This window comes from Labeo rohita, chromosome 9 (assembly GCF_022985175.1).
Source record: "Labeo rohita strain BAU-BD-2019 chromosome 9, IGBB_LRoh.1.0, whole genome shotgun sequence".
Lineage (NCBI taxonomy): Eukaryota > Metazoa > Chordata > Actinopteri > Cypriniformes > Cyprinidae > Labeo > Labeo rohita.
This window is the reverse complement of record NC_066877.1, coordinates 1,826,992-1,851,242: the sequence shown is the minus strand read 5'-3', so window position 1 is coordinate 1,851,242 and position 24,251 is coordinate 1,826,992. Positions and strand designations below refer to the sequence as shown.

At 34.7% G+C, this 24,251-nt stretch overlaps 1 protein-coding gene across 3 annotated transcripts in view; it reads right to left on the bottom strand.

Annotated features, from left to right (window-relative positions):
• The window catches only part of kalrna (kalirin RhoGEF kinase a), a 211,187-nt gene that overhangs the window by 60,227 nt on the left and 126,709 nt on the right, over positions 1–24,251 (bottom strand). For all 3 annotated transcript variants that reach the window (XM_051120073.1, XM_051120074.1, XM_051120075.1), the window contains exons 12-32: positions 23,962–24,131; positions 22,511–22,685; positions 21,977–22,172; positions 17,317–17,483; positions 14,143–14,262; positions 12,514–12,732; positions 11,014–11,163; positions 10,665–10,779; positions 10,381–10,496; positions 8,305–8,427; positions 7,933–8,115; positions 7,620–7,738; positions 7,451–7,517; positions 6,776–6,885; positions 6,484–6,553; positions 4,171–4,260; positions 3,860–3,952; positions 3,653–3,764; positions 3,358–3,548; positions 1,838–1,939; positions 1,475–1,617 (exon numbers count right to left, since the gene is read on the bottom strand). In XM_051120073.1, coding sequence (XP_050976030.1) covers positions 1,475–1,617; positions 1,838–1,939; positions 3,358–3,548; positions 3,653–3,764; positions 3,860–3,952; positions 4,171–4,260; positions 6,484–6,553; positions 6,776–6,885; positions 7,451–7,517; positions 7,620–7,738; positions 7,933–8,115; positions 8,305–8,427; positions 10,381–10,496; positions 10,665–10,779; positions 11,014–11,163; positions 12,514–12,732; positions 14,143–14,262; positions 17,317–17,483; positions 21,977–22,172; positions 22,511–22,685; positions 23,962–24,131 — 2,831 coding nt within the window. The remainder of the gene's footprint in view (positions 1–1,474; positions 1,618–1,837; positions 1,940–3,357; positions 3,549–3,652; positions 3,765–3,859; positions 3,953–4,170; positions 4,261–6,483; positions 6,554–6,775; positions 6,886–7,450; positions 7,518–7,619; positions 7,739–7,932; positions 8,116–8,304; positions 8,428–10,380; positions 10,497–10,664; positions 10,780–11,013; positions 11,164–12,513; positions 12,733–14,142; positions 14,263–17,316; positions 17,484–21,976; positions 22,173–22,510; positions 22,686–23,961; positions 24,132–24,251) is intronic.

Here is a 24,251-nt window from a genome sequence, read left to right as displayed (position 1 = left end):
CAAGCAGCGATTACCGAGTTCAAGCGCTTTAGGTATTTAAGCACATAAGAAAAAAGACATTACATATTATTTAGCAAGCCTTAAACCACCTAAATCAATTATTTAAAAAGCATTTTTGTCAAATCGTTGTGCACGGAAATATGATGTTTTTATAACATTTATGACTGTTATAGTGTCAGCTGTGGTCCGACCTTGAAACTTTGCATGCTTGTTTGAAATGACTTGTGTTCAAGTCGCTTGTGTTCAGCAGGTTTTGTGTAGTTTTGAGTTTTTGTTTAGGCTTTTAGGCTTTGGTGTATATTTGGACAGGCCCCTATTTCTAAAGAACCTCATTATAGCTTCCCAAAGGGTAAATTTCAAAAGTCCAAAGAATTGCACTGCGGTCGTTTTTACAGACTGAGTGAAAAGTAAAGTGAGCGAAAAGTAGGTTTTTCACATCTTCTCAATCATTTAAAAAAACGGTTTGATTGACAGCAGTGGTTCTAGAGGCAAAGTTGTTTGGAACGAGGAGGTCTATCATATGATATTAATATATCAGAAAAACGGGCAATATACAAACGTTTACACCCTCAAAAAATGTAATGATTTCTTTCACATTTCTCGAGTCAAACAGCCCCACTGAGTTTCGCTCCGATTGGTCACCGTTAACCTTGTAATAGGTGCTCAAACTTTTTTGAGATACGCAAATGTTCCTATAGATGCTTGTGTCACTTTGGACCAAGACCGTGCACAACGATTTTCATGTTGATAGGACAAATGGTTGCATAGTTATGGCCATTTTTATCCTTATTTATTCCCCTCTTATAGCGCCACCAAGTGGCCAATTTCCACATTTTTTTTCAGTGACCTCAGCTTGAGATCTTACGTAAGTGTGCCGAGTTTGACGAAGATCTCATTCCATTCAGGAGTTATAGGCATTTTACCCCACCCCCTTTGAACATTTTGGCATCCATTTGCCATGGTAAGTCGAAAGTTCAACTTATTCTGATTAGATAAAGAATAGAATTCCTTTTAAAAAGGGATTTTCATATATTTTGGACAAACTTTCTTTCTAAGCCCAACCCACATCCAGTTTTATCAGAATACAGATACAAATAATTTTGCTACTGCAATAGATTCAGATATTGGCTTCACTGCACATCCTTATTTAACAAGCGTATGGAGCGTGCATAAAGAGAGACAAGATGGCAAATGTTTATACATGAACATAATCCTCCTTCATTGTCATGCATAAATGGTTATGAATATTTATGAATGTAGCGTTTTGTTTCAGTTTTTCTACAGATTTACATTTAGCAGATGCTTTTATCCAAAGCGACATACAAATGATCTGATTACAACAAGCAAAGCAAAATCTACAAATAGCAACAATTAGAGCTGAGATTATGATTATATTAAGAATTGATTCAGTATTTGATTTCCATGACTGTGTACAGTATGTAAGTACAGTATGCATTGGCAGAGTGTGACTGACCTCTTGCTGTTGTTGCGGGGCTTGGCTGGGGTTTTGGGAACATGGATTGGTTCTTTTAGCGCCCCCTTCAGGTGAATGATTCTTTCCTGGATGACCTCTCGGATGTTTTTAATCCATTCTTGCTTCACCTCAATACTGGATGCCTGGCACAGAAACAGTCACATAACAGAAGACCCATGTTTTATTCCAACAGGACAGCAGGATCACACAGCATCCATGAAAAATTTATGAAATGTTTAGGAAAATCTTTGCTCACAAGGTATTTCACTGACTGGAATGCGTTAATGAATGCTTACCACTCTAAACGTAATTTATTAATAATAAAATGGTAAATAAAATATTAAAACTGAGTGAATAATGTACCTTGAGAACAGTTTTGTTGTCGGATGAGGGTGTGCGTCCCACCCACAGGGCAAATTTACACGGGTCTCCTTCCACATGTTCTGTCACCCCTAATTCAGATGTCTGCAAACACAGAAAAATCAGAACATCACACATGGATGTTAAAATTAATTCAGTATTATACATGGAAAATGTATTTGAGAGTGAGATAACCTAAGGGTGAATATAACTAAAAGTGGAACTAATAAATTTATCTATCAAAATTTAAAGCATTTCCTCAGTAAAATCCTACACAGAGTCTTAAATTGTGTTTGCGAGACAATTCCAGATGACCAGAGGAAAACCAACAGCACATCTGGATCTGTTCACAGGCATACTGAACACAGAGAGAGGGGTGACAAACACTCCATCTGGTCCACACACCTGCACTGGCTGCTTCCAGGTATGTGTGGAAATACTTAACAGTTACACAATGTGGTAAAACAGATGGGAAATGTAAAATTTTGACATAACTGTGTTCATGTGTGCACCAACTGACCCTCCCATGGGGCTTTCCTTTCTTTTATGGATTGTAATGCTTTAAAATAGGGCTTAAAAAAAGATGTATTTATCTTATTGATTAATTTATTAATTTATTTAGAAGTAAATATATAACATTTTTTTTTTTTTATATTTAGAATTTAAATCATAATATTATCATATATATATATATATATATATATATGTAGTTTTATTTAGAATTATAGCTACACATTATACAGATGTATAATGTATAATGTAATATACTTAATGACAGTAAGTAACATTAATTTATACATTTAGCACATACAGTATTAAATTATACATACTAAATGATACCTTTAGCACAATTTTGAAAGACAAATTATGGAATGTAGAGGATTTTTTTGTTTCCAAACCTTGATAAACATGGGCAATTTTGACAAAACCTCATCCATATTGAAACACTTTTGGGGACTTTTTTGGAAAGAAATACTAATAATACTTTTATTCAGCAACAATGCATCAAATTTGATTAAAATTGACATGTACAATTGCAAAAATATTTTAGATTTCAAATATTCCCATTCTGTTGATTTTTTTTTCACTCATCTCGACTATTAATCAAAGAATCCTGAAAATATTTCCAGCAGCATAACTGTTTTTAACATTCACAATCGGAAATTTTTCTCGAGCAGCAAATCAGCATATTAGAATGATTTCTGAAGGATCATGTGACACTCAACGACTGTTGTAAATTCAGCTTTACATCACAGGAATAAGTTACATTTTAAAATCTATTCAAATAGAAAACAGTTATTTTAAATTGTATCAATATTTCACAATCTTACTATATTTACTGCATTTTTAATAATTAGCCTTTGTAAGCACAATAGACTTCTCTGTATTATCTTAAAAACTTTTAACTTTTATTATTAACATTTAAAAAAATCATATTGACCCCATACTTTTAAATGGTAGTGTATGTGATATATGTGATATTGTGTGTGTTTGTGTGTAGACTGAGTGGTAAAACTACATACCAGTAGTTTGTTCTTGTAGATGTATTTGGATCGTCCCGCTGAGTCTTTGATTTCTTTGCTGAAGACGAGGGAGATCTCAAAGAGGAAGAGGTGGCGGTCTCTTCCCTTACGGATCAGTGATTTGGGGTCCCACACTTGGAAGGTGTCCTGCAGGATGAGTTCACCCTGAACATCCAGATTCTCATCAAAACCTGACAGAAGAAAACATCATGTTAGAGGATGACGGCTTATTTCAGCGTACCTGTGGAAAAGACTAATAAGTGTGTGTGTGTTTGTGTTTTCAGTGGTGTTGTACCCTCCAGCATGCTGACGTGCATGGCATCGTTGGCTCTTTTTGGCACACTCAACATGACCTCCAGCCCGTCCTTAATTTCACCCTTGCCTTCTTCACAGCAGGACAGCAGCTCCTGTAAACACACATACTGTACTGTACAGCACACTGAACTCAGCATCTGATCTTCTCATTAAAGCAAACATTAAATGTCTGGGAGACACGCGGTACCTTGAGCAGCAGCTGGTATTTAGTGATTCTCTGCACAGGTTTAATGAGGTATGATGATATAGAGTTGGCCAGACCATGTCTCTTCTGAATCTCCTGTTCAGAACAGACAAAAAACAATTCTCATATATAAACAGAGAGCATTATTCACACACACACACCGACCAACTGAATACAGTGACTTGCTCAGGGTCAGTGACTCACTGCCTCCATCTGCTGACCACAACATAGTGCTCTGAATTGCTTAAGATATAAAAGATGACAAAATACATTTGAAGGTATGAAACTGACGGTTTGAAAACTCATGTACTTACGTCAAAAAAAGTCCCAGCATGCTCTAGGATGAGCTGACTGGAATCTGGTTTGTTTTTGCAGTATGTCACATAAATATTAAACTTATCAGCCTGAAACACAAACATAAAAGCTTTAATTCAGCATATCAAAGCAAAACAAAAAGAGCTGCCATCAGTGTTGGGGGTAATGCATTACAAGTTACGTAATAATATTACTTTTTCAAGTAACTAGTAAAGTAATGCCAGTTACTTTTTTCCCCATTTATTGATTGACAAGTCTCCTGTCAGGAAATTGGAAGCAAACATGATTTTACTGTATTCTAGACTAAATGTAAACATGCATTAATTCATCTCACTCACAAAAAACAGATTCAAAATTCCTCAAAATGAATAAAAACAGTGAAATGCAAACTCAGAATATGACGCAACCCCACAATAATTAAATATGTTAAATAAAACGAATATCCTTTTTTATGTATTTAATCCCATTTTATTAACCAGTGTCTTTGCTGCTGACCTTCGCGGATGCAATTCAGCCATACTAATAAGCAAAAATTACTTTAGATAAACGTTTGTGATTTTTTTTTTATAGCTGAAGAGTGATCTCCTGCCTAAATGTACTTTTCTTTCAGCCTGAGTTGAATTCATTTCACTTTTGGTGTAAAAGGGCTTTTACATTTAGAATTGTTTTATATTAAAAACAAAGAAGCAAGCCCTGCCCATATTTAAAAAGTAACGCAAAAGTAACGTAACACATTACTTTCCATAAAAAGTAACTAAGTAACGTAATTAGCCCTTTCAGACCTGAATTTTTTTCACTGAACAAAACAAATTTTGTCCTCTTGATATTTGTTCCTCTCCAACATATAAATGAGTCTTAAAAAAAAGATTTGTGCAAAATCTAATAAAAAAATGAGTTTTCTCATGTCCACTACAATGGACGTCAGGACTAAAGAAAAAAAAATCTGCATATTTTAACCATACATAATAAGTAGAATTTGTGCACTATAGTTGAACTAGTGTTTAAGATTTTGAACAGAACACATACTGTAAGAATGAACAATGCCGTAAGAATGTGGAAAAAAGGTAAGATGATATGAAGTCTCAAAAAAACGTGTTTTTTGGTTGAAGTGGGTGAATTTGAGTATATGTATAAATGTCTTTGCGTGTATATGTATGGGTTTATGTGTACTTGCTGATTGTTTTGATAAATATATGACTGTGTGTATTATAGCATCAAGGCATCAGCGTGTGGTATGAGTGTGTGTGTTGCTGTGTATTCACTGATCTCACATCCACTATGGCTGTTTTTCAATAAAACCAATTAAAAATTGATCTACAGGTTATAGTCACTTTGAAGACATAAATGAAATCATATTAATATTAATTTCATTAAATAACATCAATGTTCATAAAACATTAACATTTGAATTTGTACCTCAGTTATTTAGCTTTGAAATGCTTGCACAAATTTCTCAACCTGTTATACAACTAATACATGAGGTTCCTGCTAAGACCTGATGTCCATTGCGATGGACAGTAAATTAAAAAAAAATCCTGTGTTCTGCAACTCTGACAGATCTTCAAAATAACTTCGAATACTATCATTTTATAGTCTTAATTTTACAACCAGTGCAAGTTGATGAGGCTACCATTAACATAACTCTGCATTTAAAAGGTAAAATATGGGGTTCCTCCTCTTCCTGTCTAGTTGGTTATCATGTCTCTCTTTTGTGATGTCTGTAGCTCAATCAGATTAGTTAGGAGTTAGGAGTCAGATCTTCATTGTAATTGGTTGATCAGGGACCAATCAGTGACCAGGCATTGCTTATATTTTAAGAACATAACATTTGATTGGTTTAAACAAAAAATCATGTGATGTCCATTTCAATGGACGCAGGGTCTGAAGGGGTTAGTTACTTTTTCAGGGAGTAACGCAAAATTGTAATGCATTACTTTTAAAAGTAACTTTCCCCAACACTGGCTGCCATATATAATTTCACTGAATAGTCACAGTGTTCATGATTGTTATAATTATTGCTTTATTGAAATAAAATAAAATAAAATAAAATAAAATAAGAACATGGACATAGTATATGGTTAGGGTTTGGTTTAGGGTTATTTGCTTTTAATTATGCATAATTTACTGTTATTATTATAGCAGGTACATATTACATGTAAAACAAGGACACCATAAAATAAAGCATTATTTTATGTATATAAATCTATACGTTAATAAATTAATTGTTTTTGTAAACTGTTCGTTAAAAAGAAAAAAAAGGATTCCTTAGATGCAAAAACATAATTTATTTCCTAAGCAAATGTAACACTCACCCATGTAACAAAGCAATGGCCCACATCCTCAGGTAACTGCTCATAATTGATGAGCTCTTTCAGGAAAATACTATAACACACAAAACAACATGCAAATGAGTCATAATCACTGCATTTCCATGTCACATGGGATACTCAATTTGCATATGTATAATTTTAATTGGAAAGCATAGTAGTAACCTCTTTCATCTGCAAAAACAAGAAAACTGTGTATGCTGATAAAAAGTTCAATGGCTTACGGGTTAATCTAATTTAAATCTAATTAATATTTGATTTAATGAGAGAAACTCACTTATTATGGAAGTCGTAAATCTCCTGGATGTTTCCAAAGATGATGTGCTCTTTGTTGGCAATTCCTGGAGGGATTTCCTCGACACCATTGGTCATCTCCCACAAATACGTCTAATAAATAAATCACACAAGGAAAGTGAGTAAATACTACTGATTATCACTGACTTTGACGTAGACAGACATATGTGACCATGGACCACAAAACCAGTTTTAAGTAGCACGGGTATATTTGTAGCAATAGTCAAAAATACATTGTATGGTTCAAAATTATCGATTTTTCTTTCATGCAGGGATATTAAGTAAAGATCATGTTCCATGGAGATATTTTGTAAATTTATTTTCATGAATATATCAAAACTTAATTTTTGATTAGTAATATGCATTGCTAAGAACTTAATTTGGACAACTTTAAATGTGATTTTCCCAATATTTAGATTTTTTTTTGCACCCTCGGATTTCAGATATTTAAATAGTTGTATCTCGGTCAAAAATTGTCCTATCTTAACAAACCATACATCAATGGAAAGCTTTTTATAAATGTATGAAATATCAATTTCCCTTTTGACTGGTTTTGTGGTCCAGTTTCACATATAGAAGATTTAAAGTTAGAGTAGAAAAAAAATGTTTACATTTAGGCATCAGGATTTAGTATTATTAATAAAACTGAAGCACTCACCTCTAAACATTCATGTAAGTCCCTCACATAAGCCTTTTCTGTCTGTAACAGTTCTGCTATAATAAACCTGCAACATTACAAACAAGAGGTCGATTATAAGAGTCTTTAGCATGAAATTGTGATGTGTGTGTGTGGAGCTGCTGTCTGGAGGCTGTGTACGATCACTTACTCTTTCTTCCGGGCTGATTTCCTCTTTTCCTCGTTGATCTCGTGGTTGGGGTCACGCAGTTTGACTTCTGGGTCAGTCAGACTGGCTGGAATGATATCCAACTCCAGATCCTTGTTATCCTGAAACACACACACAATTAAATCTCACAAAAAATTCCACAGATCATGTGGATGCAATATGCAAATTTCTCGAATGCCTGTATAAACTGCTACATTTGCTGAAATGCGTAAAATAATGAAAAAAGAATGAATGAATAATCTTTTAATAAACCTATTTTCTTTTTAAATAGTATTATAAATTGCAGGTCCAGTACCTCAGAGCTGATTCCCAATGCGTTCTCCAGACTGCAGCGGTATTTGCCCATGCGCAGGGAGAAGTCTCTGTAGCGCTTGTCCACTGTCGTCACCCACTTCTTCAGCTCGGTGACGTGCGTGTGTCCCTTCTCCACAAAATTATCTGCCAGCTGGATCAACATCTTCACTTTCTCCTTAGTTTGCTGTGTCAAACATGAACATTATGTGTGTGAGTGGTGTGTGGTTCAATCATCTATGCTCAGTGACAAGATGCATCTTTTAAAAGTTCCTCAGAGAGACTAACTTGTTTGAAGAGTTCACGTGGCAGTATGTGTCAGACTAATATGAAAAGCAAGAGGAAGAGGTGAGGGGAAGTGTTTGTGTCTCTGTACCTTGGCAGGCACACGGAATTCTTCATACTCTTTCAGCAGTTCCTGAGTTTTCTCCACAGAGTCTCCTGGGGATGTGTGAGAGGCGAGATAGACCTCTCCTGCCTCCTCGATCCACTCTAATGCCTGACACAGAGACAGACAGAATCCAAATCAACACACAGATCAGTCTGTACAGCTGAAATGTCCTGCACTCTGTGGACGTGAGGTCTGGGATTCACACACACCAAGCATTCACCTGACCACAAACACCCAATATAGAATAATTTAATAACTGAACAAAGTGAATGTGTGAACAAATGATTTGAATGTAATGTAATGGTACTACATCTGCCAGCATTTCATCATCATTTTTCCAAATATGTCAGAGCTTACTTGATTATTTAAGTATGTATGTATTTATTTAGACATTTTTAAAAAATGTTCTATATTATCGAGTTCAGCCTCGGACAGCTTAGCGCCATGACTGGAGAAGGTGGTAACACTAAAAACATCAGCATACAAATCTGAAAATTTCCTCTGAAAAAATCCTGTTATGTTTTATATGTACTGAATCTTAAATCTTGCTAAAAAGTTATCTTATTTTTTATATCTTATTTAAAAATAAGTAATCTAATCTCTAATCTAATCTATATTCACTATTTTAAGGCTAAAGGTGGTACAATAATCATAAAAAATGCTAAATTAAAGCAAATAAATATTTCAAGTTTGAAATACCATATAAAAATATTAGGACTAACAAACGATTAACTGCAATTAATCACATACAAAATAAAAGTTTGCCTAATGTGTGTGTGTGTGTACTGTGTGTAATTATTATGTATATATAATTACACGCAAATTCATGTATATATATATATATATATATATATATATATATATATATATGAAATATTTACAATTATATGTATTCGTTAAATTTTTTATAGAATTTATATTATATATAAATACAAATAATTTGTACATAAATAACCTATTTCTATTAAATATATACATGAATTTATATAAATGAAGAATGTTGTGTGAGAGAAAAGGATTTAAAGCTAAAAATGAATGGGAATATGAAAAGACGGACATAATCGGCTTTGACGTTATAGAATACGAGCTCTGACTTTTGACCTGTTGCTCAGGGCCTCTGACCTTTGACCTGTTGCTTTATTGTACATAAATAACCTATTTCTATTAAATATATACATGAATTTGCTTGTATTTATATATACATAACAGTTACACACAGCACACACACATATATTAGGCAAACTCAAACGTTTATTTTGTCACGATTAATCGTTTGCCAGCCCTAAAAAAAAAATAAAATAAAAGCACATTTTAGCAAATTGTGCAGCTAGTAAGGAGTTGTTGTGTATGAACCGCTAGATGGAGCACAATAACACAGAAATGAATGCAGAAGTCTCAAGACATGTTTTCGTTTGACACAGTGTGTCATTTTGCATTTGCTTCATTGTACATGTCTAAGAAAAACACATGTCTAACACATGTGACCAATTATTAAAAATGATAGCAGGCAGAATACAAGAATGTGTCTTCTGTAAAAGGTCCCTAAGTATTCATTAGATAGACTGACAAATTCACTTCCAAACTGAACAGCTGTGGACTGTAGGCCACTGACCGACCTATGTTGATGATACGGAAATAATAATGATACGGTGATTGTCATAGTCTCTTTTTTACTGTTATGCTTCTGTCTGCCACAGTAATTTCGTCAAGAGTTCGAATGTCATTATAATTTGAATTATATTAAGTGATTGACAGGCCTTTATTGTTATGGGACGCAGACTTATTCAGACAAGCTTTGCAGCACTGCTTTTCAATGCCAGGAGCTTTCTGCTAAAAACTGAAAATTGAAGCAACAGGCTCTCTTCTGTAGTTATCATGAGCATCCAAACACCATGAAATATACAAACAAACAACAAAAACACAAATACACACACACATTTACGAAGGACAGAGCATACAAACACACAAAAGCACATCACAAACGCATTCATACTAATAAATGTCAATACACAAACCAAAAAGTACAGTAGAGTGAGTCTACACACAGTTCAGTGTTTTCACCTGTTTGGCGCTGCGTTCAAACACCACATACTGCTGACACTGATCCAGACGTCGCTTCTTCATGGTCCAGAAATGCAGAACTCTGTTTTCCCTCTGTAGCAGTTCATTCAGGATGGCTGTACAAACACAACACATCACACACGACACATGCTTAACGTTAATAAATGAATGACTGGATAAATGAAGAATGTTGTGTGAGAGAAAAGGATTTAAAGCTAAAAATGAATGGGAATATGAAAAGACGGACATAATCGGCTTTGACGTTATAGAATACGAGCTCTGACCTTTGACCTGTTGCTCAGGGCCACGGGTGTTGCTAGATGTTCCCTGAGTGCTGACGTTATTCCGATGGATGTATTTCAGAAAAACCTCAGCATTTCGCCTGGCCAGAGTACATGCCTGAAGAACACAGCAGACTTTACAAATCCAAAACAGACATGTGGTCAAAAGCGTGGACTGAATTTGTTTCTCATGTCCTTAAAGATCTAAATCAGAAATCTTCTGATCTAAAGGTTCTAATTCGTCCCTGCTCTACCGTAAGATGCAGGAGACTCTTTTGTATTGTTATTATGAAGTTGGTAACTTAATCTGGGATGACTGATACTGATAGAGAGATCGCTGTTCAGTAGTGACCTTGAGAAAAGCCTCTTTCTGCTCCAGGTGTTTGCTGATGAGCGGCAGAACATGATCCGTCTCTGCTGAAGCTCCCAGTTTATCATGAGCTCCACACCAGTCCTCATCTCTGCGGTACTCCTGCTCCAGACTCTCCAGCACGCTACACACCTGTGAATAAGCCATTCGCATGGGTTCAGGAACTAGCTGTCACCAGCATGCCACTATCTGGTCAGATATTATGAATATAAATAATAATTTTCTCTTGATCCCATATTTCCATTTTTTTTATAATAGTTTCTCAGTGTTATTATTAATTTACTTATTTAGATTTCATAAATTCACTGTATTTTTTTTTCTTTTTTATTTAACATTTTCTAATTATTTTTAATAATAATTTAAATTAAAATGCTATCTTTTATTATAAAATTATGAAATTATTTGCCAGACTAGACAGCATGGTTTTTGTTCAATGGAGAGGTTTTGAACCATCAAGTGTCCCCTGGAAGAAGACCACTTTGCATCTCATAGTCAACAGTTATTCGCTAGCAAAAATGTGAAACTCTTTTTTTAAAAAAAAGAGTACTTAGGAAATAATCTACTTCAAAGAAATATACTTAAGTGCAAACTGAATGTAAAGTTTTTAGATGCTTAATTGCATGTTATTTACAATTAAATTAAAATGTATTATAGTTAAAATGGTAACACTTTACCACAATGAATAAGGTTCATTAGTTAACATTAATTAACTACTGTACATCAGTTACAGCAACATGAACTAAGAATGAACAATACTTCTATCTCAGTTATGTTAATTTTAGCATGTAGTGTTTGTTAACATTAGTTAATGCACTATGAACTAACACGAACAAACAATGAACGATTAATAGGGTAATAAATGTATGGTTCATTGTTCATTAATGTTAACAAATGACACCTTATTATAAAGTGTTACAGTTAAAATTTATATTAAATGAAATAAGTTGAAATTTGTTGAAACTGCACTCACTTTACTAGGACTAAGTTCATCTATATACTGTAATTTCATAATTGCATTGTTTTTTGAGTATGGTTAATGTGTACAGCCAAAAGGTAAAAATAATCAGCTAAAATTAATAAAGCTAAAATAATCTAATGTAACTAAATTAGTATGTCATGTATTTAAATATGCTTACATTACATACTTGCACTGCGTAATTACATATCATCTAATGATAATTATGTTGCACTTTATTGCATGCAAAATATACTAAATTTAAATATAATATCAAATAATATGCAACAGTTACAATTATAATCAAGTACTTTACATGTGCTTTAGTATGCAGTTAGTTTAAAGTACACTACAAGTGCACATTTAACACAAATAGGACACATTTTTTCACATTGGTAATGTGTCACTGAAACTAATATTGGGACACCTGACTGTCTTTTGTAGTACTGTAAGTCTTCTAGAGTTGTATCAGTAATGGTGAAGTGAGGCAGAACCCAAGATGATCAACTGTTAGTGTTTCTCAGCACCTGTTCTGATGTTTTGTAGAAGGCCACGGAGGCGTTAACCAGCTTGAGTCTGTCTTCCATCTTTAACATGAGCTGCTGCCAGTGCACTGCCACCTTCTCAGCACAGCTGCGGATGGCCTCAGGGTCAAAGTGTCCAGCCTGTAACATGATCTCGGCCTTCTGCTGCACCTGTAGTGCGCTCTGATGGGTCTTCTGAAGAGAGTTAGCATGGAACAGAGACTGCAGGAAGAGAAAAGAGAGAGAACAGTAAGTTAAGTATACCTTAGCTCAGAGGTCAACAGTGAAGAGCTTTGAGACATTATAGCAATGTCTGATTCTTTTCAATTAACCAGTAAATTAATCAATTGGTTTGCAAATGACAGTCAGAATGTCAACAGCTCAAGAACAGGGATACATCAAAACTTGAATTGTAAGTTATTTTATTTTATTTTTTTTATTTAACTGTTGCACAGTGCAGCTACATAGTCTGCAGCATGCAGTAAGCATATGGTAGTCTTCTATTGTGAACATAATTCCACATGTTCTACAAAAAGGAGGACACTCTTTACTTTAAATCACAAGCATTAAATGAGACAGATAATTAAGAGTAAACAACTATTAGAGTAGATCATTTGAGCATCTTTAGCGGGGCCCTCCCATCCCTGACCGCTAACAGCTTTAGGTTTTCTGCAGTCAAACGCCGCCTGTTTTCTGTCTGCTGGCATTGTCATGATGAAGGAAAAAATAAATCTATCTTTAATAGTCAGTTACGGACATTTACTAGCAGAGTCGAGCAGGTAGAACCTCGTCCAAAGCAGGAAATAGAGACCGATGCCAAGTCCTGTGATAAATGTCAGGACTACTGTACTGAGAGATACAGACCGATAGCAGAAAGCATGAGTCATTCCTCTGCTTTGCTTGTCTCGGACAACAAAAAAATTTGAACACTAAAACTATGTTGAGAGTGAATATTACTGGTCAGAATCTGCCCTTTTATCGCCAAGTTTATACTGCGCTTTTAAAAGAAAAAGCTGTGAATTGCAGTGAAAACAGCGGAGCAGCTCTAGACTGTCTGTGGGTCATAAATCCTTCAGGAGAATGTTATGATCCCTTTGTGAAATTTTATGAATGAACAATTCCTGCTGGATCTGTTTGGAATATTCCCAGAGTAATCACTTCCATACATCTCTCAGTGTTAAACTCTATGCTGAGAGCTAAGAAAAGGAAGGTTTTTGACTAAAAGTGAAGAGAGAGCAGAGAAGATGTGATATTATCAACTTTTATGTTGACAGATGTTGATATGTAAATGTAAAAGTATTTTCTGAACATTTCAGACTCATAAATGGTCCTTCTGGACGGGCGAGGGATTGTTAGTGCATGATTGAGTATGTCTACACAGCACATCAAACTACTCCTGCTTTTCTTTTTCCTTTATATGACCCTTAAAAAAGAGCAAGAGAGATTGAGAGAGAGAGAGAGAGATGGGGGAATGGACTTAATTTATTTCACTCATCTATGTAAAGGTCAGGGCTGAAGCGCTGTTACTATAGATGTCTCACAGATAAATGTTGTACAAAAATGCTCAGAATGTACAGACAGAGAAACAGAGACAGTGAGGGATAGAGCCTGTGTGTGTGTGTGTGTGTTTACCTCTATCGCGAGCTGGAACTGCTCATGTTCTCTCTGTAGTTGTTCGGCCTCTGACAGTGAACTTGCGTTCACCATACTGGCATCCAACATAGACTCACCATTACGAATCCAACCCAGAACCTAAGCAGCATGCAATACAACAAACACAAGATTAGCACTGAAACACAACACACAGTATCAATATGACCTAATTCAATAAATCTATTTATCTCTTTGTCAAAAGAAGTACACTATAGCATACTTTTAAAAAGCGAATTTAGTACAGAAATAATATACTTGCATGTGAATTACAGTAAATGTAATGTTTTTGTACATTTAATTGCATGCAGTATTAATTGCAATACAATTAAAATGTATTACATTTTACATTTATATTAAATGCATTTAGCTGAACATTAAAGTGCTTTTTGACATACTTAAGTAAGTCTTAGATACAGTACATCTTTATTTGAAATTACAGAAATCTGTCTACAGTTGAGATCAAAAGTGTACATGCACCTTGCAGAATTTGCAAAATGTTAATTATTGTACCAAAATAAGAGGGATCATACAAAATGCATGTTATTTTTTATTTATTACTGACCTGATAAGATATTTCACATAAAAGATGTTTACATATAGTCCACAAGAGAAAATAATAGTTGAGTGTATAAAAACGATCCCGTTCAAAAGTTTACATACACTTGATTCTTAATACTGTGATGTTGCCTGAATGATCCACAGCTGTGTTTTTTTTTTTTTTAGTGATAGTTCTTCATGAGTCCCTTGTTTGTCCTGAACAGTTAAACTGCCTGCTGTTCTTTAGAAAAATCCTTTAGGTCCCACAAATTGCTTTGGTTTTCCAGCATTTTTATGTATTTGAACCTTTTCCAACAATGACTGCATGATTTTGAGATCCATCTTTTCACACTGAGGACAACTGAGGGACTCATATGCAACTATTACAGAAGGTTCAAACACTCACTGATGCTCCAGAAGGAATATTTTACTTATTTTGTCTTCAGGGAAACATCTTCTGTAGCTTCTAAAGGACAGTACTAAATGAAATAAATATGATATTTAGGCAAAATAAGAAAAATATGCACATCTTCATTCTGTTCAAAATTTTACACCCCTAGCTTAATGCAATTAAATATTAAATCTTAATTAATTGTTAATGCATAACAATAACAACAACAACAACAAAAACACAGCTGTGGATCATTCAGGTAACAACTATTATTTTCTCTTGTGGACAATATGTAAGCGTCTTTTACGTGAAATATCTTATTCAGGTCAGTACTAAATAAACAATAACATGCATTTTGTATGATCCCTCTTATTTTCGTAAAATAATAAACATATGCAGATTCTGCATGGTGTATGTGAATCTCTGTCTATCTATCTATCTATCTATCTATCTATGATCTTGGGTAAAGTTAGGTTGAATCATCTGTATGCTATTATACTGAAATAGCTGTCATGTATAGCTGTATAGCTGATGTGAATATGACACTCTCAGTGTGGAGTGATATCCAGAGGAGACTGAGCAGAATTCATAACTCTCTCTGCTCATTTCTCTCCATTAGTGCTCGTGTAGTGGCAGACACTTTAGGGCCGTCCCTGGCGACAGCACTTTGGCTCTCAGAATGAGATTAGTTCTGAGAGACACACTGAATCAGCTAGCACAGCCATGGTCTCTCTCTCTCTCTATTGATCTCTCTCTATTGATTATCAATCAGAGGAAGTGCCAGTGACAGAGCCAACAGAGAGCCACATGAGACTGTGTGTACTAGAGCCCAGCACCTGTCATACATCAAGAGCGTGAAAGACAGAAGAGCAAGCTAAGAGAACCAATATTTTGTTATTGTTGCTAAATGCAAGGGCACGTTAAATTGATGTTCTTTTGAAGTTTCTGTTCATTACAGAATCCTAAAAGAAGTATCGTTTCAACAAGCGTTTTCTAAAATAAAATAAAATAAAATAAAATAAAATATTAGTGCATTAATTCACCAACTTTCCCATCACTGGAATAAAGTTACTGCACATTGTAAAATATATTAGCATAGATAAAATATATTAGAAAATAAAATAAAACTGTTACTTAAATGCATGATAATATTTTACAATATTTAATGCATTTTTAATCAAATAATTGCAGGATTGGTGAGCATAAGACATCATTAGCACGATTTTGTCTATTTTTATCACTTCAAGAATAAAATGGCATGTGACATAAATCAGACAAATGATATTTAAATAAGAAACAGTTTGGTGAGTGCTACTGAAAAAAAAATAAAATAATAATATATATATATATATATATATATATATACATACATATACATATATATATATATATATATATATATATATATATATATATATATAAAGAACTGAAATAAAAAAAAAACTAACACATAAACGTGTATCTTAAAGATTTCTTTACACTAGACTAAAAGAAGACTAGTTATGCAAGCAAAAGTTATGGAAGAAAAATAGCAGAAATCTCAAAACTGACCAGTGCTTTAAAACAAAAAACAAAAACAAAACAAACAAACAAACAAAAAAGTCTTACCTTAGTCTTTAACATCTAGCTAAATACATTAGTTGGTAAGAAAATAACTAAATAACTAAAGTTTAAAATACATTTCATTATTTAACATTTCCATTCATACATTTAAAAATTACTGTAGCAGTTTTGCATTAAGCACCCCTTTGTATACTGTATAATTGTGTTTCCCAACCCTGGCCCTGGAGTACCACCAAAAATTCACATTTCAGATGTCTCCCTTATCTAAGACACATATTTCATGGTTGGGAAACACTGCTACAGTATACAGTATGGACATTATGCTAAACTGGATATCTTTGGGAAATAATTTCAGCCGTTGCTCTCAACAGCTAACATCTGCCTAATCTTTATCCCAAGACTACACTAAGAATATGAAGCAAACAGAACAATAAATATACATCTTCGAGTAGCCAAGCAGCAGGAAGTGTTTTTCATTGATAAAGTTTCTCTTTTGGCCCCGACATGGATAGGCAGATGGACAAATACAAAAACAGACAGATACAGTAGAATGTGCATAAAGTTACTGACTGTGTTTGATTTCTGTCTCATTTATAAAGTTTATGAGTCTCAATCTGGATGTGATGAGCCACTACGTTGAGTATTCAGTGCATGTGTGTTACCTGTTTAACCTCAGCCTGCAGGTGGCGTAGCTGCACACACTGCTCCAGGCGTTTCTGTGTGTGTTCAGCGCTCACGTCCAGCTCATGCTGTTTCTCATTTAGAAACTCCAACAGCTCCTGCACTTGAGTGGCCAGATCCACCTCCTTCTCACCGGTCAACTCAATACCTGCATATTACACACATTTTTGCAGAATCATTAGTATCTGTATTGTCTGAAAGAAGACGTTTACAGCTCATGACCACTGGGTGTCAGTATGACAACTAGTTCATATCCAGTGATCTCAGCAAAACTCTTCTCTTCCAAAACCTTATTTACCATATCACAGATTTATATTCAGGGCAGAGTTGAAGTAAAGGATAATGAACATTCAGCAAAATAAACCCAACATGTGTGAAGTGATAGAGAGATGTGAGGATAAGCAGGAACGAATGTCAATTACACAGTTTAGTAGTTTATACATATACATCATTATATAAGAAAAAATGTGACCACAGAATACTGCAATCGATCATTTAGAATCAAATGTATGAGAAAAGGAACAAAAAATATTACAAGTATTATCACAGATAAATGTGCATTAAAATAAATAAATAAATGCTCCATTGTCCAAACATAGTCTCAAATTTCTTGTTTATCTTTCTTTCTGTAGATATTGGGGTAAAATATGAATTGGCTGATTATTATTATAATTATTATTATTAAGACAGATTAGGCTATATATATATATATATTAATTATCATGTAGTTCACTGAAAAAATAATACAAATAAATTAATTTGCAATATTTGATTTCTAATAATTATCTCTAGAATTGTTGGGAAATTTAGTTCAAGTAATTAGGAACTGAAAAAAATGAATGAATAAATAATAAATAAAAATAAATAAATAAATAAATAAATAAATAAGAAAAGTAAGTAAGTAAATAAATAAATAAATGAATAAAATTACACTGCATCATTATCAAAATTTTCTTAATATAATTTTTTCTTTTCTTTCCTTTTTTCTTTTTGGTTTTCTTTAGATATTATTATTATTATTATTATTATTATTATTATTATTTTTACTAAAATATGAACTATATAATGCACTAAAAGAATAATCCAAATAAATTAATTTGCCAAATTTGATTTCTAATAATTACTTCTTACTAGAACTACAGATGGTAAGTTTAGTTTAAATAAGTAAGTTAGTATAAATAAATAAATAAATAAAGCACAGTTGATATGCATATAGAGCATCTAGCAAAGTTTAATTCGGTGATTGTGAATGTTGTCCCAACAGCAGAATCAGACACACCCATCGGACACACAGGCATGTGTGAGAGATTGTCACAGTAATGTCTGGAACAGACGGCGTCCAAAGCCTGGACAGAAGAGAGTGTCCTCAGCCAAGACCCATATGTGAGAGAGAGGGGGGTGAGAGTTGGGTCAGCAGTTTGAGAAGAGGAAGTCTGTTTCCAGTGTTAAAAATATCTGTGAGACACAGTGCTGGACGTTGGGACGATACGAAGATAAAAGCAGAGAGGAAAAGAAATGTGGGTTAAAGTCATAGACATTTGAAGAGAGGGGTGACATTTGGTCTAATTTCTTTTTAACGCAGTTATTTATATTGAAATGAAAGATTTACTGAGCATCATTAGTGCTGCCCATGTGACTGCGGACCGAAGATCACAGCACAGAGGAGACGGAATCCTATTGGTTGATCTCGCCATGTTTCTGTGGACTGCCATATATCAATGACGCACTGCCACCTGACACTCCCTCTGTGAGGCTCTCCTCTCTCTCTGAATCTGTGTATTTTTGTATCTCCTCTGCATCTATATCTCTACCAAATCCAAAATGATCTCTTGAGAGTTCATAAACATTGTACAAGAGAGACTAAGCATACAATTTGTAGGTAAAACATCTCCGTGAAGGTCTACCCCTCAACAGGGTTGGTTCTGGGGTGGGCCAGGAGAGCCAGTGCCACCGTCTAAACAGCACTAAATTTAGATCTGCTCATATTGCATCATATTTCTTTTTACGTGTTTTTACAGCGTTGTGCATTATAACCAATCACACATGACTCCACAGAGTTTAAGAATGCAATGGCCAATCAGAGGCCTTCAGGTGAGTCAACGCTGAAACGCCTCAGTTCCTTGATAATGTGAAGGTTCTTTGATTGCTTTTTGTAGGCTATATAATTTATTCGAAAATGCAAGCATTAATTAAGTAAAGTAAATTACATTGCTTTTATTCAATTGTGATCATGTTTAATACAAATTCAATCACATTAATGATATTAATGACATGACACACATATCTGGTACTTGTCTAAAAAGATTATGATGTGCGTAGTTAATAGATATATTCCTGAAAATATGTCAAGATAAATCTTAAAGTGTGCTCCGTAAAAGCACAAATGGCCCCTGCCTGCATGTTATTGTGATCTAGAACCAGCTCTGCCCCTAAACCCCTGTGAAGGCGTAAGCAGATATTTAAAAAACCTGCAAATATGGTTATAGTATCAGTAATTATACAAATTTTTACAATTCTGCAAATGTAGAGTACTTGGAAATTGGATGAGACTGTAAGCTCTGGAACAATCTTTTTAGAAAAAACAATTCTTTGCTCTCGTAACATCACAGAATGATAAATTCTCTTCTAAGAGCATTTTTAGGATGTTTTCCTGATTCTATGAAATCTGTTTTCCAAATTCTTAAACAAGAAATGCATTTAAAACAATGGTTTGGGAAGACAGTTAATCTTCAACGGATAATGCAATCACAGACAAGTACAAAAAACAAATTTAAATTTTATACTTTGGTTAAAAATTCTCAATGGTTGTGTAAAATAACACCCTTTTTACCTTCCCAAAATCAGCTCAGCAAAAATCATCCCATTCTGGTCGAGGCTGCTTTAAATGTTAATGAGCTCTGCTCATCCCACCCCTCTCTTCTCTCTGTGAAGTGACGAGCCTGTTTACTTTAGCCGCATTTAGCCACGTTTAGCCACTAAACTTGCTAACTAGCACGTTATTAGGAAAGGTGATTGCAGAGATTCATAAAAAAAACCCTTATACTCACTTCTGGATCATGAATGATTTGCGCATTTATGTAGATCGGGAGCCGCATTCCCTTCACAAACAAACTTAATCCACTGCATCTTCAGCGGGTCAGATGTCAAGAGTAAATGACGACCACTATGTTTATTATTACATCCAGCAACACAACACCTCAATCGCTCAATCTGAGATATTCTTGTCTAACTTGCATCCCTGCTCCAGCATTGAAACAATGGATGTTGGACTGTGACAGCTGATCTGAGGTAAAACACTCATGTCAATCAACTATCGTGGCATGGCGTCACACTGACAGGCATCTGAGAATGGCTCGATTTGAAAAAGGGGATATTATTTTTACAGATTAATTAAAAACCACTGCATGGATTTCTATCATTATAGGGGAGATTTGCCCTTTTGCATCCGATGACCCCTTTAAGTATGCCAAGAAGTACTTTTTCAGAATGGTCTGATCTTTTTTTCTTAAGATTGTTCTTAAAATAAATTCAAATTCTTGAAAAATCTTCTTAAAAATAATTGTAAATAACTTACAATAAAGTTAGGATAACCTCCAGTTTGGGCGCAACGGTAAGATGTGTAATGAATTTGTTGATTTGTTTCAAATTAATTGTAGTGATTAAGCATTACAATATAATACTAGCTATGTCTACATAATAGCTAATCTGACACACACACACACACACACACACAAAAGAAAAAACAGAGTACAACGCAACTGACCACTTCACCTTGAGACAATCTCTGTAAAAATAACTACTTAAAATATACAGCACATAAACACTGTTCAGAACACACTGACGTAGAACATCTACTCTGGGCCAATCATAACATTCTGACGCAGATGACGCATTTACTCCATGCTGTTTACGGAAGTCAAATAAAATTTCATCTAATATGATGTTTCTGGGCAAGAGTTCTGCATGAATGTGAATGTTTGACACAAAAATAAAAACACCACTAAAAACAATGACCGCGTAAACCCCTCCGTGTTTACAAACACTTCAGTTAATTTCCAGTTAATGATGTCACAGCATTTACCAGTATTTTGAAATTGATGTGTGAATGATGCTTTACTGGAAAAAAGATGGAACGTCATTGCCTGTGTAAACAGCACATTTGTGAATTTACCGGTAAAGCTGTTGCAGTAATTTTACAGCAATTTACTAGTATTACTGTGTGAAGGGGGCTAATGACAATAGTGTGCACACTATTATGACCGTGGTCTGTTGGCAGCGTAAAAGGGCAGCCTTTGGGTTGAGTTGTCACAGAGTCTTTGGCAAGAACCACCATACAATCACATAACACCAAAGCCTGTAATTTTTCACTTAATGAGTTTAAAAAACATTTGAGAACTTTTTCAAGAATTCTTCAAGAATTGCACTTGTGAAGAAGATGTTCAAGAATCTAGCCCCTGGTCATTTTTGTGTGCAGTGGTCAGTGAATTAACTGTGGGTGGCCTGTGGGTGAGAACCTAAGAGCACCAATAGTACAAAAACTTGTACTACTAGTACTGCTTGCACTAATAGTACAACAACTTGCACTATTGAGTTAATGGCTTCCAGTGTGAATTCACCTGTAGTCTTTTCACTCTCTCTCACCTGAAGCTTGGACCTCCATGATGTACTGATGCAGGTCTTGACCCTGCTGCATGACCTCATAGGTCATGTTGTTCATGGCCAGTTTTCTCTCCGCGTGCCGCTGGAGTCTCTGTTCAGCCAGACTGGGTTCTTCTGCAGTAAACTCATTTACCTGACGAACCAGGTCCTCATTCCATGCGTCTAACTCTGCCGTTACCTGCAGGACAGGAGGAACACTTCAACACCTGTGCACTTGTACACATGTGCACTAAAACATTTCATTTGACACTGCATTATAGTGTACTTTTATAATGCACTTAAGTGTGTTAAGAAACATAATCATGAAAGTCTCTCTCTTTATGTTCACTGCTGATTTCTTTATTCACAGTGCTTCATAGAATGAGTGTTTTATTTGCTTTTTCATATAATATTTTTTATCATCTCAGAGACAGTTGTTTTGGTTCAAGATCAACAACTATTTGTTGATGTTTAATAAAACTTTGGAGAAAATGATTTCAAATAAATTAATCTAAAATGCAAACACAAACACTTCACCTCAATGGTGTACTGCTCAAAGATGCGTAGTTGCAGGAAGATGTCCAGTTTGATCTTCCTCTCGTGGAAGAGCTCCTCCATGTGGCCCTGGGCCTCCTCTAGCTGCTGGAGGACGCCCTCGATGTGAGCGATGGAGCTCGTGTGAGGCATCTTATTACTGCTCATCGCTGAATCTCTGTGCAACACACAACTTAATGTGTTAAGAGTGTGGGTTAGGGTAATCTAGAACAATAACAATTTACTTATACTAAAGAAATATTCTGTCTGAAATACAACTTAATGTTTAGAAACATCATATCTATGACAGTCCATTAAATAAAAAATAACAGACTTAAATTGGAAACATGTTTGCACTAACACACTTACAACTGATGCATGGGGCAGTTTTTACATACATTTATTTCTCAAACTGTTTTCTTATCACTGGAATTGTCTGTTTTGCCTGAATATAACTTTACACAGATGGCTTTGGTAAAGGACTATCACACCAGTATCATTCCAACATATGTAATGTTTTAGTGTTATGGCTATACTTTCAAAACCGTGTTACTGTTGCATATCATTTAAACACTTCTTCATGATGGTGCACGCTTGCAATGTAAGAACAAAATCTAATTTTCTGCCAGGACATATCTGTTAAGTTTATAGACATTTCCATTGACCTTAAAACAAAATACAGGAAATTCCTACATATTAACACATTGCATTGAGCCATATTTGCCTGTGAGACCTCAATTATAAGCGTATTTAGTGTAAACACACTTGTCAGTTTGGCTCTTAAACTCAAAGTTTGGCTGGCAAGAAAAGTTCAATAAGCCATTGCTGTAACTACACATTTTTTTGTAAGCAATATACAGATGGCTCAGGTGCCTCCGGTAATGAAGCACCCATAAAGCAAAGATGATGGAAATATTACTGAGAATGGAAAGTCCATACAAGTATATCCAAACATCCCTTGCAAAACCTTAAATAAAAAGGTGATAATACCTGGGTATACTTTATTTTAAGGTGACTGTGTTATAATTTAATTACACACATAATTACTTGCTATAGGGTTAAGATTAGGGTTTGGCTTAGGGTTTACTTGTAATTATGCATAATTTACTGTTATTGTTAGAGTAAGAACATGTAACAATAATGTATGAATGAGGCCATTAAACAGATATTTTTTCATCCAACATGACAAAATATAACTGACTTTACATATCTTTAATTCTGTTTGAACTTTAGATACATTTGGTTCTTAAAACTGACTGTTGCCTTTCCAAGTTTGTACAAGTTTACATACCAAGGGTATGTAAACATTTGAACAGGATAATTTGTGTAAATTAAGTTATTTTCTCTATTTTGCAAAATATGTAAATATGTGTTAAATACCTGTGCTGCATTTTTGAGATTTTGGAAAGTGTTTGTATGTAAACTCACGAGCTAAACTATGTGTGTACTGATACCTGAGTTGCTGCATAAGATCTTCTCCCTCTTTAATGACATTGAGTGTGGCCTCCAGTGTGGCCGTCTGCTGCTGCTGGAACTGTTTGATCAGCTCCTGAACCGAATCAACTGAATCAGAACAAACTTCTTCCAGCAGCTCCTTCTGCAGGTCCTCCATCCATGTCCACAACTGAAACACACATATGTGAACACATTAACACATGTACAGACTTTCAGTGATAGTATTTCCTCATGATATTCCTCCTAATTATTACATAACTTCCAAACCTTCTTACACTTTTACATTACA